At 39.6% G+C, this 20,123-nt stretch overlaps 1 protein-coding gene across 2 annotated transcripts in view; it reads right to left on the bottom strand.

Moving 5' to 3' along the window:
• Positions 1-4,722: 4,722 nt before the first annotated feature.
• LOC136809702 (SRSF protein kinase 3-like) overlaps positions 4,723-20,123 on the bottom strand; it is a 29,088-nt gene continuing 13,687 nt past the window's right edge. The window contains exons 2-14 of one of the 2 annotated variants that reach the window (XM_067066250.1): positions 16,490-16,574; positions 10,724-10,869; positions 10,265-10,373; positions 9,898-9,985; positions 9,404-9,491; positions 8,976-9,082; positions 7,803-8,613; positions 7,437-7,582; positions 7,142-7,249; positions 6,897-6,966; positions 6,527-6,619; positions 5,855-5,888; positions 4,723-5,690 (exon numbers count right to left, since the gene is read on the bottom strand). In XM_067066250.1, the coding sequence (XP_066922351.1) occupies positions 5,384-5,690; positions 5,855-5,888; positions 6,527-6,619; positions 6,897-6,966; positions 7,142-7,249; positions 7,437-7,582; positions 7,803-8,613; positions 8,976-9,082; positions 9,404-9,491; positions 9,898-9,985; positions 10,265-10,373; positions 10,724-10,869; positions 16,490-16,574 (2,192 nt within the window). In that variant the 3' untranslated portion in view covers positions 4,723-5,383. Of the gene's footprint in view, positions 5,691-5,854; positions 5,889-6,526; positions 6,620-6,896; positions 6,967-7,141; positions 7,250-7,436; positions 7,583-7,802; positions 8,614-8,975; positions 9,083-9,403; positions 9,492-9,897; positions 9,986-10,264; positions 10,374-10,723; positions 10,870-13,927; positions 15,149-16,489; positions 16,575-20,123 lie in introns of those variants that run through there. The other variant, XM_067066241.1, reaches the window with a different exon arrangement.

Genomic DNA, 20,123 nt, shown 5'->3' with positions numbered 1-20,123 from the left:
ATTGCCATTTATCAGTGATTATGTTGACAAAACTGTTTAAAAATATCAATGATACGACGAAATGATTGATTTACGGAAGAAAAAAAATTAACAAGTGATACTTTTAAGGACCTACCTGGTTATGCATTTAACCATGGAGGTATAAAGAAACAGGAGAAGTATGCTATTGTAACCAAGCTCGCCCTACGATTAAAAAAGTTACGATGTATGCATGCTCATAATCTCATATATCGTGCATTTTTAATGAGCTCTTTTATCCATAGGTGAAATCCTATTGGCTCATTTAAGCTTTAGAAATTAGATGAGACGAGATTCATTGTTTCTGACATCAGTGTAAGAAAATATTTGGACTAAAAAAAGGCCTGTAAACTTGGCAATCCTTCATCAAATGATAAGATTTTTCGATCAATGTTTTCCTTAAGGTGAACTCTATTGCTTGATACTTTCCTCCAAAATTCTCCAGCGACTTTATGTCTACAGATTGAGTCTGAAATCGTGTGTGCTTATAAAGAACTTTTCATTTTCTGGCTTGAGAAAATATATTTTCAAAACAAAATTGAACGGATAGCGAAATGGAACATAAACTTGCTTCGTGGACGAATTTTTATCTAATTTTCGTATATTAAAAGGCGAGAATCTTCAATACTGATTATTACAATGTTCATAGCAAACTTGAGTTCTACTAAAAAGTCTTATTTCATCGGGCGAGCTTAGAATTTCTTTTGATACATTTTATAAAAGAAATCAAAAGACTTTAACGACCAATTACCGACACATTCAACTCCTGTTTTTCTTTATACCTCTATGATTTAACACATATATAATTGATATCTACGTGAGCATGAACGTTAAACAATCATTCAGAACACAAATAGTGACAATTTATTAAAATTAGTCGTTTATTTCTTATAAAAAAAACGTTTGGAAACCAAAATTTCATGCTCTTGAAATATTCTTTTATATTCAAGACTTCGTGAGCATAAAAAGACATCTATCTCATCAAAAAATTGAGTAATTTGGCTAAGAACATTGATGTATGCTTATTAATAGTGATTCTTATAGTTAAAGATGCATTTTCTGAGCTGAAAAGTTTTTTTACAAAAATCTGCTTGACTCATCTTTTACCTACTTTCATGCAAAAAATCAGAAAAAAACAACGATCCAATATTTCACAATGTCCAAAAACCCATTTTTTTAGCCGTTTTTTGGCCCAAATTTGCCCAAAAACATTTTTTTTTCGAAAATCGGGCTCAGTCACATTCGAGGGTTTATAGTTATGCATCTTTGTGCAAAAAATCATAAAGAATGAAAGAGCCAATCTCGAGAAAAGCTAATACCTAAGTAATTGATAATGTGCTTATAAAAAAATATCGAATTTGGCCAGTTTTTCATTAAAAACACGCCAAGCAACCAAAATTTCATGTCTAAACACACGTCATATGCTTCAAAAATAAGCCCTCATGAGCAAAAAAAACATCTATCTCATAAAAAAATTGAGTAATTTGACTAAGAACATTAATGTATGCTTATTAATAGTGATTCTTATAGATAACAGCGTTTTTTGAGCCAAAAATTTTTTTGCATCTCCCTAAGCCATCTTTAACCTATGATGGTAACCCTACTTCCATGCAAAAAATCAGAAAAAATCAATGATCCAATTTTTTACAAAGTCCAAAAGCCCGCTTTAGCCGTTATTTGGCCCAAATTTGCCCAAAAACATTTTTTTTTTGAAAGTTGGGCTCCGTCACATTCGAGGGTTTATAGTTATCATCTTTGTGAAAAGTCTTAAAGAATGAAAGCAATCTCGAGAAAAGCTGAATACCTAAGTAATTGATATGTGCTTTAAAAAAAATATGGAACTTGGCCAGTTTTCTGTAAAAACACGCCAAGCAACAAAATTTCATGTCTAAACACACATATTCTTCAAAAGTAACCTATGAGCAAAAAAAAATCTATCCATAAAGAAATTGAGTAATTTGATTAAGAACATTGATGTATGCTTATTAATAGTGATTCTTTGAACATTCGTTTTTTAAGCCAAAAAATTTTTTTGCAAAAATCGGCTTGAGCCATCTTTTACTTGATGGTACCCACCCAACACCCCCGCCCCCCAACACCCACCACACCCAACCACACCACAACCCCACCCCCCCCCACCCAACACCCCCCCCACCCCACCACCAACCCACCCCCCCCCCCCCCCCACAAACCCCCCCCCCCCCCCCCAACAAACCCAAACCCCCCCCCAACACACCCCAAAGCCCCCCCCACCACACCACCCCCCACAGCCCACACCCCCCCCCACCCCCCCCACCCACCACCACCCCCACCCCCCCCAACCACCCACACCCCCAAAACACCCCACACACCCACCCCCCACCCCCACCCCCACCCCCCCCCCCCACACACCCCCCCACCCCCCCCACCCCCCACCCCCCCCCCAAACACCAACCCCCCCCCCCACCCCCCAAAACCCACAACAAACCCCCACCCCCCCACACCCCCCACCCCACCCCACACCGCACAAACCACCCACCCCACCCCACCCCCCCCCCCACCAAACCACCCCCCACACCCCCCCACACAACACCCCCCCCACCCCCCCCCCCCCCACCCCCCCCCCCACCCAACCACCACCCCCACCCCGCCACCCCACACCCCCGGGCCCCCCACCACCCCCCCCCCCACAAACCCACCCCCCCCGCAAAACCACCCAACCCCCCCCCCCCACCAAAACCCCAAACACCCCACCCCCCCCCGCCACCCACCCCCACCCCACACCCCAACACCCACACCCCCCCCCCCACCCCCCCACCACGCCCAACCCACCACACCCCCCCCCCACACCACACCCACCCACAAACCCACCCAACACCCCCACCCCACCACCCACCCCCACCCCCACCCACCCCCCCCCCACCACCCGCCACCCAACCACACAGCCCCCCCGCCCCCACCCCCCCCCCCCCACAGCCCCCCCCCCCACCCACGCCCCCACCCCCCACCCCAACCCCCCCACCGCCCCCACACCAACACACCCCACCCCCACCCACCCCCCCCCCAACCCCCCCACCCCCCAAAAACCACCCACCACCCCCCCCCACCCCCACACACCCCCCAACACCCCACCGACCAACCACCCACACCACCCCCACCCACCCCCCCACACCACCCAACACACCCCCCCCCCACCCCCCCCAACCCACACCCCCCCCCCCCCCCCCCCCCGCCCCCCACCACACCCCCCCCCACACCACCCCCCCAACCCCACACACCCCACCCCCCACCACCCCCCGCACCCACCCCAACACCCCCCCCCAACACCCCCCCCCCCCCACCCCCCCCCAACCCCCCAACCACAAACACCACACCCACCCCCAACCCCCACCAACCCCCCCCCCCACCGCCCCCCCCCCCCGCCACACCCCACCCACACCCCCACCAAACAAAACACCCCCACACCCACCCCCACCCACCCACCCCACCCACCAACCCACCACCCACCCCACCCACCCCCCCCAACAACCAAACCCCCACACAGCCCCACCAACCCACAACCCCCCACACCACCCCCCCCCCCCACAACCCCACAACCAACCCAAAACAACCCCCACCACCCCCCACCCCCACCCACCCCCCACCCACCCACACACCCCCCCCACACCCCACCCCCCCCCCACACCCCCCCACCCCCACACCACCCACCCCCCCACCCCACCCCCACCACAACCCCCCCCACCACCCACCCGCCCCACCCCCCCCACCCCCGCCCCCCACCCCCCCCCACCCCACCCCCCCCCCCCACCCAACCCCACCACCCACCCACCCACACCACAAAACCCCACCAAACCCACCACAACCACCAAACAACCCCCCCGACCCCCACCCCCCCCCCCCCACCCCCCCCCCCACCCCACCACCCCCCCCCCCCCCCCCCCCACCCCCCCACCCCAACCCACCACAAACACCCACCGCCGCCCCCCCAACCCCCCCCACCCCCCCCCCCCCCCAACACCCGCACCGCCCCCCCACCCCCACCCCCCAACGCCCCCCCCCCCCCCCCAGCCCCCCCCCAAACCCCCGCCCCCCCACAACACCCCCCACACCCACAACCCCCCACACCACACCCAGCCCCCCCCCCACACCCCCCCCCACTCACCCCCCCCCCCCCAACCCACCACCCCCCCAACCTACTTTCATGACAAAATCAGAAAAAATTAATTATCCATTTTCACCGCAAAGTCCAAAAACCCCGTTTTTTATTGCCGTTTTGGCGCCCAAAATTTGCCCAAAAAAATTTGTATTCGAAAATCGAGCTCCGTCACAATTTTGGGCCACCAAACCGTTTTTGCAAACTTTGTAACCAAATCAAAGGATTCCGATGATTCCTCTCGCGAAAAGTGGTAACGGAACGGACGGAACTGGACGACGGACCCCCCCCAAACCCAAACCAACCCCCACCCACACCCACACCACCCCACACCCCACCCCCCACCCCCCCCCCCCCCCACACCCAACCCCCAACCCCCCCCCCCCCCCCCACCCCCCCCCCACACCCCCCCCCCCAACACCCCACCACCACCCCCCCCAACCACAACAACCCACCCCCCCCCCCACCCCCCCCACACCCCCCCCACCAGGGGTAGGTCCAAAAAGTGACTTTCTTCTCAATGTTGTCGAATCAAAAATTCAACTTTTCTGAAGGAAGAGATCAGATTCAGATTTTTCGTTTTGAAATAAAAACATGTATCTTTTTCATATTGAAGTTACACTACAATTGTCTATTCATGATAACCATTGGACATACCTCGTGTTTTAAATATATCTAAATCTTCAACTATGTTAAAATCTTTTAAAAGTTCCCTCTGGTGTTTTAAACTAAAATACACCTTCTATATCGATACCGGTAAATGTTAGATACAAAAGGGATGAACAAATAGTCCTACAGTATATTCACTAACATTAAATTTAAATTGCTTCATCGAATTAATTGTAATCAATTCATCTGAATTACTTGATGGTTTCTCATTGTAAGCGGAAATTTACGAGTATCTTGTCACTCAGTTCGGTGTTTGTAAAATAGTGAACGTTAAAAAGCAGGTTCATGTATCAAAAAATGATCAGGGAGAAAGCTAAGGAATTTTAAAGAACGTACAAGCCAATAGAAAATGAAATACAATCTTTTTCCATTTTACAAAGTTTGTTAGAACATATTGTTTCAATACACCAGTTTGTTTAACAATCAGTCTCTTGTTTTTCTTCACTTTTCGAAATGTCCGATTAAACGTTCTCACAAAAGTCACATCATCACAGGAACAATTTCTCCAAAAACGTTCAACGTTCATCAACTCTCGACCAACCAAAACCAATGGTAACAAATTCACTACTCACTTTTACTACCAGCCGAACTACCAGCCGATTCCTCAACGTGGCCGGGTATTTCTTCAACGTTCAAAGTCTCTGTTTCTTTTAGTAGAGGAGAAGGTGCGTTCAATTCAACATCTACATCTGCAGGAACTGGTTCCGAAAAACTTTCGCCCTTTTCTTGTAACCATGGATGTTTCAGACATTCGGCAGCCGTCACACGCTTCTCTGGAACGTAATCCAACATCGGCGTCAAGAAACCGGCCAACTCTTCCGCATCTTTTCGCGACCAATCATATTTTTGCATCATGACGTCAGTTAAAGACCTGAAAGAAGCATATTACATGTTAAGCAGATTTACAACAAGAATTTGATACTATGATCACTATCTCCAAAAATTCAGACCCTGTCTAAAATGACTATAACAGTCTGTCAAAGTAATTTCTAAAGCATAATCATCGATCGCCAAAAGGGAAAGATGAGAGCTTACCATGGTTTCAGCTTTTTGATATGTCTCAGCTCTCCTGAATAAAACGAAACACAAAAAAAAATTGGTTTAATGAACTTTTTCTAGCCTCGTACCTTTTACGTACTTTCAGTTTTTTTATGTTTATCAGTTTTTTAGTACCCTAGCATTGTCTGGTTTTGGAACGCGTAAGATTACGTAATCCAAAAGCAAATACGCAAAATCAAATCAAAAGCAAATTTCACGGGAAATATGTGGGTCACTAGCCTATCAAGCGTGAAAAGGAACATGAAATCAGTATCACAGTATCGTAAATAAAGCCAGGGATACCCGGGAACGAGGTTGATATTTTTTGAGTTTACATATTATGTTAGTACACGTTTTTCTTTTTAAGAAACTAGTTTTACGAAGTAGCCTAGATGTTTCTTAAGAAATGTTTCTAAACATTTTGACATAATCAGCTTATTTTTCATGCAAAGAAAAAAAAACATTAGTTAAAAATGTTATTTTCTCATTCTGAGACTCAGCATGTTTCTTAGTTTCTTAGATGTTTCCTAGTTTTTAGGCATTCTGAGCCTCATGTTTCTTAAAAGTGTGTTTCTTAAAAAATAAAAAAACGTGTATACATCAGGTGACATGCTACACGCGAAAGGGTTTAATGTAAAAGTGAAATTTCTGATTCGTGAGTTTCAATACCTTTCCGGGTAAAAAATTCTTTAGAAAATTTCCCGTTTAGTGCGATATGTTTGGGTACTCGACCAAGTGTCTCCATAATCAGGGCAATGTGATCTAGAAATAAAGAGAAATCGAATCATCATTTTTAATTCAATCAAAAGATTATTGTATGGAAGTTATAGAAATGACAGCAATACGTGCTGGGAAAAGAGGACAGCAGAGATAGCACAATTTTCCACAACGAGAAATAATTTCAGGATATCAAAATTGGGTACATTCCAAAGTTCAATAACTTTTTTTTTGTGATATTATAAAGACTCGGTCATGGCAACAATTGAAATTTTACGAGATTTGAGCCGTGCATGCTTTCAAAAAACATATTTAGAATTACCTTCGTCTCGACTATATTCTTCACTGGAATGAGGTTCGAACAAGAAGTCTCCTGTCACCAATTCGAACGCCTGAAAGGAAAAGTGTTATAAAAAGTTATGAACGTAAATAGCGCCGTTATTTTCAAATATTTGAATCAAGATTATCAAGTAGGAAAAATCTGCAAGTAAACTTAACTCGTTGTTCAATAAAGCAATTATATAAGTTTAAATTTTTCCGACCATCAGGTTGGAGTTATAGTCATACCATGCAAGCTGTGCTCCATATATCAGCAGGAGTGCCATACCCAGCACCTAACAGAACTTCTAAACTTCGATATTGTCGAGTTTGGATTTCCTCTGTAAAATGGTGGTTCTAAAAGTGAAGGGTAAATTGAATATGTCAATGATGGAATGCCATTGTTTCGTTTGGAAAGTCAGATAAGAGAACGGAAAAAAGATCACACAAGGGAAGAGCTTGATCAACATCACATAAATGTTGTATTACATGCCATTGCTTCACGGAAATGATAAAAAATGATCACGAGAATGAAAGAATTTACCGTCCAACAAGCATTTCCAAGATCAGCAATTTTGACGGTGATCTCAGGGTTATCAAGGGAGAATGGAGATTGATCTTTCTGATCAGTCGATGCACTGCTATCCAATTTCAACCTGGAAACCAGTTCGTCTTCTACTGATGTTGTCCCTAGAGACAAGATACAATTAAACAATCAAGTTCTATTTTAAGAACTTAGAAACAAACGAAATTGCATGTGAAAAATCCTTGAATCAAATCCTAAAAGATAGATTCCAGAGAAATAGGAGGTATAAACATTATGTGGCAAAAAAATATTGGTTTAAACGACAAATCCATCAAAGTGTTAATGAATTTGAATGAAAAAATAACTGAGGTTTCGTGAACTCACCATTGGCGACTGGCTTATCTGTCTTCTCTACTTCTTTGACTTCTATTTGGATTGGTGAAGGAGATTTCGATTTCGTTGGTACAGGTGACGTCGAGGTTGGTTGTTGCTGTTGTTGTTGTGAGTTATCAGTGTCCATGTTATGGTGGACTGGTGATTTTGATGTATCCTTTCGATCGACACTACTCATACAGATGTCACCGTTCGCAAAGACGGGAGGTTCGAAAGAGTTGGTAGAGGGTACGAGTGTCGTTGATGAATCGTCCTCAGTTGTATGTGAGCTTTCTCCCCTGTCCTCCTCTTTCTCACTCGTCAAAGGCTCCTCAGACATTTCAACGCTGTTCGATTTCTCAAGTTTTGACTTATCGCCACCATCGTCATGAAGATTATTATTAGAGGAAGAAATATCCATGGCAACCGGAGAAGTTCTATTATTTTCATCATTCTCGTTAGTTGTAGTACTCGTTTCTGAAGCATTCGTAATTGTGGCATCTTCGGGAGGTTTTTCACTAGTTTCGTCGTGCTCATCAACTTCATTCTGATGTTTTTGTAATTGTTTTTTCAGTTTTTGTTTCATTTTTTTCTTTTTATTTTTGGACATTTTCATTGAACTGTCTGTTTGCTTTTGTACAATATGTTTGGGAGCGGTCGCAGTTTGCGATTTTGAGAGTTTTCCTTTCTGCGACGCTAAAGTGGCGTCCACCGCTAATTTTTGTATTTCGTCTTCCGTTATACAAACTAATATATTTTCTGGCTTGACATCAGTGTGAATAATATTACATTTGGTGTGAAGATAATCCAAACCGGCCAACGTCTAAATTGAGGCAAAAAGAAACGTATTCGGACATGGAAATATTATACTTTCAAGATACTTCCATAATTAATGAACATTCATATATAAAGCATAACAGAATACCTTATCAAGAATCTACTTTACCAGGCCTTTCAGCCTCCTCCAAATTTTTGGTCTTATATCGTAATTGCATTAGGTCCACGTCTGCTACACCGATCATTCCTTGTCCACTGCCCCTACCATCTACATCCACGCCCTCTGATACATTTCAATAGTATACCCTGCCCTTTACCCAATAACACCCTCGATAAGGAAGGAAATTTTACAAGAATCATAATCACTAGGAAGAGAGATGACCTTTTGAAAACGAGGCGCGGGTATACCTGTCTGATAATACTTTTAGCCATAGGGATGGAGATACCATGGTAGCTTGATTTGATGATGAATTTCAGTAGGTTGTGCCCCAAAACTTCAAATACCATGCAAATATCTGAAATCATTCATGTCAGTTAAGGAAAGGTGCGTAGTGCTAGGGGGCTAAACCACTGCAAATCATTTAGATCGCATGACACTAAAGCTTTAAAAATATACATTGTGTCTCAAGCACACGAGTTTACACATAAAATTTAATCCTCAAACTGGACTTAGAATAATTGAAATAAGATTACAATTATCTGATAAAGCAATAGATATTCCATTTCCAAGATTTTACATTAAATAAAAATTTGTCCGCTTTTTTTGGGACACATTATCACGATCCCAAATTAATTCCTTAAACAACACTATAAAGAAGTTGTGGATGAAAAGATACGGTTCCCGTGTATTCCACTGACTTTGAAATCATCCAACAATTGCACCACGTGTTTACACCCTAAATGATCTGGATCCGCCTCACGCACCTGAAAAAATGAAGCCATTAATAATGCGAATTTGATGAAATACACGCTCTTTTGTTTTATAAGAACATTATAGGAGCAGGAGGCTGAAAATTGGCCAAAACCTTTGAACAAATTAAGAACAATCTGAGCCTCCGATTTCAGAAATCACTAAGAAAATGCTGATTTTAGAAGATTTTAAACCCATTTTAAGTTTTTAAATAAAGCAACTAAGCGTATTAAGAACATCGTAAGAACATATAAGCCTGGAAATTTCTAAAAATTAAGAACAGCCCAGCCTGAGCCAAAATTTACTGGTTCTTATAAAAAAGCGTGCATTCAAAATTAAGTATCTTACTAAAGACTGCAGTGAGCTAAATTAGCTGTACTTTGAATGAATTACAATCACAACACATTTTCTGCACTATACCTTAATCAACAGCTTCATCTCATCAATGGCAGTTTCTGTGTAATGCGCAGCGCTTTTCACAATCTTCAACGCCACAAACTTCTTCTCTCTGCAAAAAGACAAGTGAAAAAGATGATTCATAAAGTATATGGGTAGGTGCATACCGGGTTTATCGTTCTACATCTGCAATTTGTACTTTACTAAGCTCATTCGACACCAATCGATACGTCTATTATCAGCCAGATTGAAAGATTGATATATAAGTGAAGGCAGAGAGTATATACTATGGGTAAAAGATAATACAATAGTAGAACGCAGCAAAACTTTGGTATGTACAGTATTAAGATTGAACAAATGAATATGAACATTAATAAAAGAAGCAACATACGTGAGATCCCATGCTAGCCAGACAGTGGAGAAATGACCCCATCCAAGTTTTCGTATGACATGATATCTCCCTTGGAAGAGATCACCGATGTTGACCACATGGTAACCACCTAATGAAGAATCAAGAACAAAAGTCAGTGTGCACAAAGAAGCCGTGTGGCTGTATCCCTATTTTGAAGTCCAAATTAAAACGTGCCTCAAAAAAAACGTTATGCAAAAATAGTCTTCTCTTTTTCCCCATGTTGATGTTACTTACAAACTTTGAATCAACCAAACGTAACGCGTGAAAAATAGTCCGATTTAGTACTTTAAGTAAGTGTGATCTGGTTGCCCGACCAAGAGATGCCATGTACCCTAGCAACCACCCCCACAACCTGCAAGAAAAGGTCAATTAATTAGAGGCTCCTCTTTCGATACCTAGCATTTTAGAATAACTTAAAAAATAGGGTAATCATGTTACCAGTGCAATAATCAGAGACGTCCTCTTGTTCTTCATCATCCGTATCTTCGACCGGTGATTCTTCGTTTTCACTCAACGACCGGCCTTTGCCATCGACTTCATCTTCTTTGCGCGATCCGTGATGGTTGCTCTTTTTGGAAGATGAACTAGATTGCAAAATAATAAAAAAGAAATTATCAAAATATAGAAGCTATTTCATTGGCCACATCTGAAGTGACGATCAAAAATAACTGAAATGCACTTAATTTTTCACAATCGGGCGCTATTATTTAAGGACCTTATTTATTTTGGCAAAAAAAATTGAACCTAGAAGACGGTATTCATGGTCAAGTTCTTTTTACAATGTTAGGCTAAGAAAATATTGCGCTATTACTGTTTTCGCAACGTGGATGATTGTGAGGTCTACACTAGACTAAATGTACAAACTAACATCTTTTTTAAAATCTCAATGATATGAAATAGGTTTAGAAGAAAAATTGCATTTAAATGGTTTTTGGGGAAAATTGCATTTATATGGTTTTTGGAACAGTAAGAACATTTTCTAAACTGACCAGGACCGGTCTATCTCACTAATTTGAAAGAGGGTGATCACCGACAATTTTTTTCTCTTTGGGAGAGTTCGAGTTCGATTATTACTTTAGTACTACATACACACGAATTCCATCGTTAATTTAAATCGTGACATCACCTTATCGTTGATGGTCTTGAAGGGTTAAACGCTTTACTTTAGGAAAAAACACATTAAACGGAAATTCAAAAATAACTTCTGGCTAAGTCAAGAAAAATATTGAAACTTCAATGTAAGCCAAGAATCGCTTTAATAGGGCAACGGGGTATCGTGAAGCCCGATTTTAGATTCATATGGGTGAACGACAATACGATAGTGAAGGTTGAAAAACATAAGTAAAATACTCTTGAAATCAACTTTACTTAAAGAAGGACATTAAAATTGATTTAGTAAAAGGAGTGGGCGATCATTGCTTCTTTTGTAAAAAAGGGAATGAAATAGATAAAGTACTTGGACAAATCATTTAATTCACTTCTCAATCATGGGTAAAAACAAGAGATGAATAGAAGAACAGTCCACTAGTTTTCTCTTATTGAAGAGTGTATGTTGGAGACATATGAATCATTCATATCCTTCACAGCGCCCCTCCAAATTTGTTGAGAGTACATTAAAAAATTTGTTTGCTTTCCTCGATGTTAAGAAAACTTTTGGAAATATACTCTCTGTTTCACAGTTTCGATTTCCCTCGAAAATTTATCACCTCTCAGACATCTAGATGTGAAAGCTTTTCGAAGAAAAGCAATAAATTATCTATGAAAATCTTCTTTCGAAAAACTCAACCAACAATAACCCTCAGTCATACCCGAAAGGCATAGCGATCGAATGTCACAACAATGAAAAAAGGAAATTGAAGATAAGGATCGGAGGAAGAGGAAAAATAACACTCTGACCAATAGTTTCAAAATATTAACGATAGTTTAAAGAGAAGGGAAAAGATGGGAGCGAAGTGATAGCGTGTCCATTATCGCACCTACTAAAGGCTAACAAACAGAATTCCAAAACATGGTTCAAAAATTGGAAGATAAATGTCCAAAAATTGGGGAAAAAAGAAAGCTCCTTGAGTATACTTACATATTTTTTTTCTTGGATTTAGGAATAAAAATCTGCTTTATAGGAAACCTTCCACGGGTGTATGAGCAAAGGATTTTGTTCAAATCGCTGTTATTCCTTGCCTTGCCCAACAAACCAATCAACTGATGTGGCGAGGAGGGGATGTTTGAGGTTTTAAGCGAGGACGGCGCTTGGTTCAGCAGCGGTTTATTGCCCACCGGAAAGCAAGAGGAAAACACATGAGTCGATTTCGTCAATCGCATATCGTGTCTTGCGTTAAAACCATTCAAAAAGCAAACATAATCTCGTAGCAAACAAATCGTGTTTTAAAAAATCTTGCGAAAATATCCACGATGGAGGCTCAGAAAGTCGATGGATCAAGAATAAGAGAGAAGAAGGCGCGAGATGCTTTCTTCACAAAACTGAAACTGGTTTTCTTTTAACAACAAACCGTTTACTATTGAAGACAAGAGATCAATCCAGTCCCTTATTAATTATTTATAGAGCACTGAAAATAGTTTTAGCTTGATTCTTTAAAAATGGGACCAAGCAGTATTTTAAAACATAAAAAAACATGACGGAATATTGAAGTTTGACAAGAAATAAAAACGTGTTTTGTATGTTATTTTTAAGCTTATTCTTCCTGGCTCCTCAAAATTTGAAAATCAAAAAGTAATTTCAAAATGAAATCAAAAATCCTTAAGTTTCGCATTTTGAAACGAAGATGAAAGATCTTGCAATAAATGATGCATGGGCCAAATGTACCTTACAATTAGTAGGGTGAAAACAACTTCAAAAGTTGGAAAATTGAAAGGTTTTTTTCTGTAAAAAGATCTGAAACAAATACAAGGCTTAAAAAACACCACCTATAACAAACCTGCTAAAACTTATTTTTCAAATAGAACGAAAGCTTCAATAAGTATTTACGTAAATCACCACTAGGGGGTTGACGTTTTTAAGGGCGAAAATCTTACGACACCCCAAAGGGTCCTGAACGAAAGCAAGAAAAAAATTGTGAATGTTATCTTTCGAGTTAATTATTGATAGCGACCTATTTATAGATGACAGTTAAGGGAGGAGAGGGGTGGTATCTGACAAACTTACATTTTTCAAAAACAAACCCTTTTTAAGAAATGTCACGCGTTTTTATCTATACAACAATTTTCGCGAAAAGAGAAGTGACAAAAGTTTTCATTGACAAAGAAAACATTATGACCAATGCATTTGCATTCAAGCTAAAAAATGCGTTAATCTCGTTGCAACGAATCACCGTCAATAATACCGTTAACACCCCACATTTCATTTAACAGTTCAGACCAAAAAGAGACGCACATCAAATTCCTGTCGCCTGTTGTAAACAAAGAACCTATCATAAAAAAGCAGCTTTAAAGAAATGTTAAGTTCCCTGGAAAAGCACACACAAGGAATTTTCATTGACCATAAGCAACCGTACAGAGCTTATTATTGTCCAGCTGGCATACAACGTTGTTTAAACGTTCATCCAACGTTATATGGACGTTGTGAAAATTAGTTTAACGTTGAAACAATGTTGTGTATATCAGCTGGGTGGGCAGAGTGGTTAGTACCTTTTCTTTTTTCGTTTTTTGTTGCGATGTTTGGAGGAAGATTTCTCTCCATTCTTCCTCCTCTTGTATTTACTGTTGTGTGGTTTGTTGTCGATCGCTTCAGGTGCACCTTCCAAAGTCACCAATCCCAGCACGCGCAGGAAAACTTTGTTCAGAAATTCTGGCAGGCATGCTTTGACAACCGCTCTGATGGCCTGCCGACGTCGATTTATAAAGTTTTTACCCAATAACTGAACCATCAAAGATATGAAAATGTCTCTTATTTTGCTGAAAAAAAGGACCATCAGAATGATAGTTGGTAAGATGGGCACCTCCATTGTCCAAGACTTTCGCGTGCAAGTGAGATAGCCTCAATCCAATCATAAAAACAACAAAGAATTCGCTTACATTTATTTCAAATCAGTAGAAGGAAGAGGAAGTCGTAAAAACTGTAGAACAACGCTTTCGCTTTCCCTTTTCAAGAGGCTGCAACAAGAAATCATTCTCATACATCCAATCACTGCCTGTCAGTGCTTGAGTATAAACCACGGTCTCAAGACACGAGTCACTAGGGCAAAATTTGACTTTTCACAATATACTTATCTCTGTTTAAACTGAAAAATTTGGCCTTCTAAGCTACTCTGGGAAATTTTTATACGACGTGACTCTAAATAGGTACTAATGCTATGATGCTAAACTTTAATAATGACCACTTGAAATGAGATAGATTTAGGATATCATTTGTATTATTAATGAACATCAACCATCAAACGAAACGAAAAAGGTAGTGATCAACGCTTTAATCTGTTATACTGTTAACGACGGAGAAAAATAAATTTTAGCAAAACAAAATATGAAATCAGCTCTGAAAGTAGATATCTTAGACACATGCATACATAAACTTCAACGATGTTTAAAAAAGCCATAATAGTTTTAACTGACTGCTGTGATAGACATAATAACACCGATGATTGAATACTCGTATATTGATATTAAACTACTATCTGAAATCTGAGGCGACCAACTTTCACATATATTATTGCGTAAATAATAAAGCCAATGCAATGAGAAAAGAAACTTTCTTTAACAATATCTTTTTTTACAACGCGATGTATGATATGTAATGCCATCATAGACGTGATGAAAGTGTAATAGAGAAATCGAACTAAGAAGCAATCCAAATCTCTCTCTCATTATTTCTGTGTGATGAGAAAAGCAACTTTTTTACATATGACATTTTTGTGAAGTGATCAACAGACAAGAAGAGAGATTCAACTCCATTCAAACGAGTGACGTCATCCTCTGCATCCATGGAAACAACTCATCTCAATCATAAAAGAACTTTACGACATATAATTAAAACCAGCTCATAAAAAAAACCAAAATTATTCCAATTATCTACCACACGATCTTGAATCGAAAAGAATCTCAAAAAAGAGTTCTATCATTTTGACATAAAACTGCCTGCTCTTTCATTCTCGAAAATCATTTTAGAAAATGAGGGCATCCTCGTTCACTGCGGCATAACATAATATCGTCGTCATATCAATTTATAATTGTATTAACGTGAGAATGAGAAAAACAGCGAGAATTGAGGAAAGCTGTTGAATTAAGTAACATCGAAAGTCTGCTGATATTGAAGAAGATGGTGGTCACAAATCAACTTGAGGATGAATGATCGATCTAAGGTCCATTTCCGTTGATCTGGTTGGCATGACAGCAAAAATGAGAATCATAATTCTAAACAGCTATGAAACAGTTTTCTTATCGTTAAACAATGATGTGAATAAAAACTGCTTCGTTTCACAAATGAAGATTTTCAGCGCTGGAGGCAAGATATGCGCTCTTTCAAAGGGTTAGCCCAAGGCAAAACAAGCCAAACCTCAAACAAAAAACGAAAGTAATTACATAATATTAGAACCATCATGATAAACGATTTAAAAGTTATAAAGGCTTCTGTATATCACAATTCGTTTCTGTCCAGAGATTGCAAAAGACTTGAACAGGGAGGTTATACACTGATGACATAATAAGATTAAAAGCTGAGATACCTCAAACGTTCAAGATTTAATTGGCAATCTCTCTCAAAGCTAGACATCACGTGTCAGTTGTAAGATCAATAAGCATCATGGAAAATTACTTATTAAAATCTCCACATTTTTAATGTGAAAGTCTGCCTCACTAGACATCGATCATTTGCAGCCAGTCAGAAAAACCAGTCGTATGATGTTTTTAAATAGAATAAAAAGAGATTGAAGCTTATAAGGGTGAACATCTACTTGTTTTGTTTTGACAAAACACAAAGAGCTCAATACCGTTCTTCTAAAGCTTCCGACAACCACTACACCAATGAGACAAAAAACACGTTTATGACTTAAGTGGCTACCCACTTTGGAGTGGACAAGACATGGAAACTAAAAAGTTTCCCGAGGTCTTTGGAAATTGAAACATATACGAGACCCATAATTGAGAATCTGTACCAAATGTATATTATCACCAACAGTTTTGTTGGAGAATATATAACCTGCGCTTTATATCCAAAAACGTAACTTATACAGTGTGTGAATAAGGAAAAGTCTTTACCTGTTTCCCGTGGACGACTTTTTGGGACCACCTTGTTTTCGTCTGTTGTTCTTCCCTTTTCGTTTTTTCGCTCTTTGAACAAGTACTGAAAACGAAAACAAACAATTATTCATTATTAATTGAATCTCACAGTATTTCTTATTTCATCGCTGATTGGATTTGATTCAGACCCATCAAAGACCTGTTGAAATTTCTAGAAAACTGTCGCCACTTCTAACACTTTAACACAGGAAAAAAAATCGTAGATTCCCTAGTTTTTTAGGGATTGTCGATTTTCAGATGAGGATTTATTATTCGATTACATTAGTTTGGGTTTCTAAGATAAATTAGGAAAACTTATTTTCCCATTTTGGAAGTGTATTATAAACCAAAGTATAAATGATAACGGATTTCCACACGTGGAAAACTAGTATTTTTAAGTTTCCAGTTGCACATTCAGAATTGCATAAGGATTATTGGTGGGTCGGGAAAAGGGGTATCGCATGCTTTTTACATGATTACTCTCTGCAAGCTAGGGAAAGCAAATTTAATATCACGAACTATGTATTTACATTATATGATCTAAATTCATGACTTGAGTTGATTGCTTTGTTTTGTGCTTTCTTTGGATCAGGAAATATGATTTCTCAAGGAAATAAAATTTCTCGGATTGGGATATGCCAATCCTCGAACTCGTTAGTTTAAGTGTATCCTTTGAACAGCTTGATAGCATCAGAACTTATTTTTCCAACCTTCAAATGAGACAATTCAATCAAAAATCTTAAACTTTCAGAACATTGGAAACCAAGTTTGGAAAAATTATTTTCAGGTTAGGAATTTTCAGTCAAAAGTGCATGTTTGAGAAGTATGTAGTTTTTCAACAAATTAGCTGATGATTCGTAAAAGATGAACAGTGTTGCAACTAGGTTTTGTGAATATGGACGGAAATCTTAGGATTAGATGGTCATTTGAACCAAAAACCCTCTTACTGGCAAGACAGAAATGATATATTTGTATCTCAACTGGACGGATATCCGTCTACAGACAGAAAAGTTGCAACACTGGATGAAACAGACAGTACTAAATTGATTCTTGTCCACTTTTTTTTTTTAAATCGTACGATTTTGCCCTTTTTTTTAAATCGTACGATTTCGCCCTGGTTGTGTTATGCATGCAACCATTGAGCACTCTTGGTGAATTGATTTGTACTTGTTTGAGTTGCAAACCAAAACATCATAAGGGTGGATTCGATCAATGTGTAACGCTAAAGGGGAGGCGTTCAGAGAGGGCGGCCTGCGCAATTGACCTGTATGTCGCAAGGGCTCAGTGGATTGGTAAGACGGGTTTGAGGTCGTTGGCTCTCTAGTGCAGTTCCAGAATATAGCGTATTCTCAGAATAGCGAAAATACATGTCAGAACGAATGAGAGCTATCGAACCAATGCTCACAGAATGATTGAATGTACATTTAATCATTTTGCTAGCTTTCCATAAATTATCAGATTTACCACCTACGTGGTTTTATAATTTGGGTCCAATAAAGACAAGCAACATGCTGAATGGACCTAGTTGATAATGAGAATCAGATAAGAATAGGACAAATAGCAAGAGAGTAAAGTGTAGTGTGCAGTCCAAAAAATTAGAAAAAACTAATGAAGTAATTTCACACAAAGTCCAGAAAACCCCATTTTTAGGCACATTTTGGCCCAAATTTGCCCAAAAAAATTATTTTTTGAAAATAGGGCTTCATGAGATTTTAAATATTACTATTTTACATCAAAATGCAGAAAATCAGAAAAAAATATCCAATCCAATCCAATTGCAAGAAATGCCTTTTTCCCTAAAAATAACATAAGGGAATTTCCCCAAAGGGACCATTCAAAAAGTACGTAGGCTCGAGAGGGGGAGGGGGGTACTCCCAAAAGCGTACAAAAGCGTACGGGGGGAGGGGGCCCTTGAGGAGAAGTACGTATGCTTGTAATTTTTCTTAAACTGTCTTTTTTGAGAGAAAAACGCAATATTTTCACATCAAAAAATTGTTTTTGCGATTGTTATTTTTCATTTCTCCTTTGGTATTTTTGTTCATCTTATAGATTCTTTTAATTTCTTGAGACTTCGTTATAAATACAATTGGATAGCTACATATTCTATTGTTACAAAAGTTTAAAGTTTCGACTTTGGTAGGGGGGGGGGGGGGTGTATTAAAAAGCGTACGTACGCTGAAGGGGGGTACACATAAAGCGTACGAAAGCGTACAAGGGGGGAGGGGGAGTAAAAAATTTGCCATTTTTGAGCGTACGTACTTTTTGAATGGTCCCAAATAAGAAAATCTGATTTTTACGACCAAAAACATTTTTTCTGAAAAAAAAACTGCTTGAGCCACTTTTTAATGTGTATAACAACTGTTATCGGCGATCCAAAAAATATCTGCAATCTGATTGGTTAAAAAGAGTACAATATATCTTGTATTTTACATTTAAAAAAATATAAATTGACGAAAAGATGTTGTTGCATTGTAGCGGTAGCAGCAATCTAACGTCAATTTGCTATAAAAAAATTTTTTTGCTATAAAATTCAATAATTACTTTTACCGAATTAGTTAAACTTTTTACTGAAGCGATTCGGCTAAAAAGCCGAATTTAACCGAAACCATTTTACCGAAATTCGGTTATATGTTTGAGAAGATCCCTTAAACAGGTCGGTTTTTCACCTTAAAGTCTCTCTAAGGGTTACAAAAATCAGAAAATTTCAAAGAAGTCCGAGGAAGAATAGAAGAAACTTTTTAATTCTCACAAAGAATAAGATCGCAAAAATACATTAAAAATCTAATTTCAGTCCCCCTTAAGAGATGTAAAATACGAATACCTTAAAAGTTGCACATAATAAGACGATAGCCTTAAAACAAAAGAATTTCATCACATCACACTAATCATGCAGATTCTCTTGATCAACAACAAAAGATATCCATTAAAAATATAAGGTCAGTTTCTCTAACTTCTTTTGGGAGTATGAAAATTTCTACTACAATTGAGCGTAGTTGTTTGTAGCCCTTTTTGAACAATTTTAATTATACAGGGGTGGAAAAAGCAGGGAAGCTGGTACTCCAGAAGAAAATAAAGTGATTTTCCCAAAAACCCCTAGAAAACTGTAGAAAATGGTTTTGACACTTTTTCAGAAAAATGTGTGGGGTCAAAAAAAGGTGATTTTGGGATGAAAAATGGAAAATGAGCATGCACAAAAGAGTACCCAATTTCCTAAATGTTTCCTCTGGGTAAAGTCAAATCATGATATTTGATGTGTCTTTACAAGGATGAGTTCCCGCCAATACCCTCTACCCACGCTTGACTCTTATTAATTTTAAGATTTTAGTTGACCTCCTTGTTTAATGATAAGTGTACTACGTACTAAGTAAATGTCCGGAAACAAAAAATGACACGTCGGCCTTTTATATTGATTTGTACAACCTTAATTTTTAGTGGGATCAGAATTGAAGCATTTCACAAATGGCTTCTATCTCTCCTTTCTGGAACTTCTTACATTGTTTTTAAATATTTTTTTTTTGTTTTTTCCCTTTTTAAGGGCTCTGACTATAGTCGAAAAATTGACTTTAGTATTTGAACATAAAAGTTATGTTTTAGGTTCTTTGAAACTTTTAAC

Source organism: Clytia hemisphaerica, unplaced genomic scaffold (assembly GCF_902728285.1).
Source record: "Clytia hemisphaerica strain Z4C2 unplaced genomic scaffold, Clytia hemisphaerica genome assembly, whole genome shotgun sequence".
Lineage (NCBI taxonomy): Eukaryota > Metazoa > Cnidaria > Hydrozoa > Leptothecata > Clytiidae > Clytia > Clytia hemisphaerica.
The sequence above is the reverse complement of the archived record's forward strand: the minus strand, read 5'-3'. Positions and strand labels throughout refer to the sequence as shown.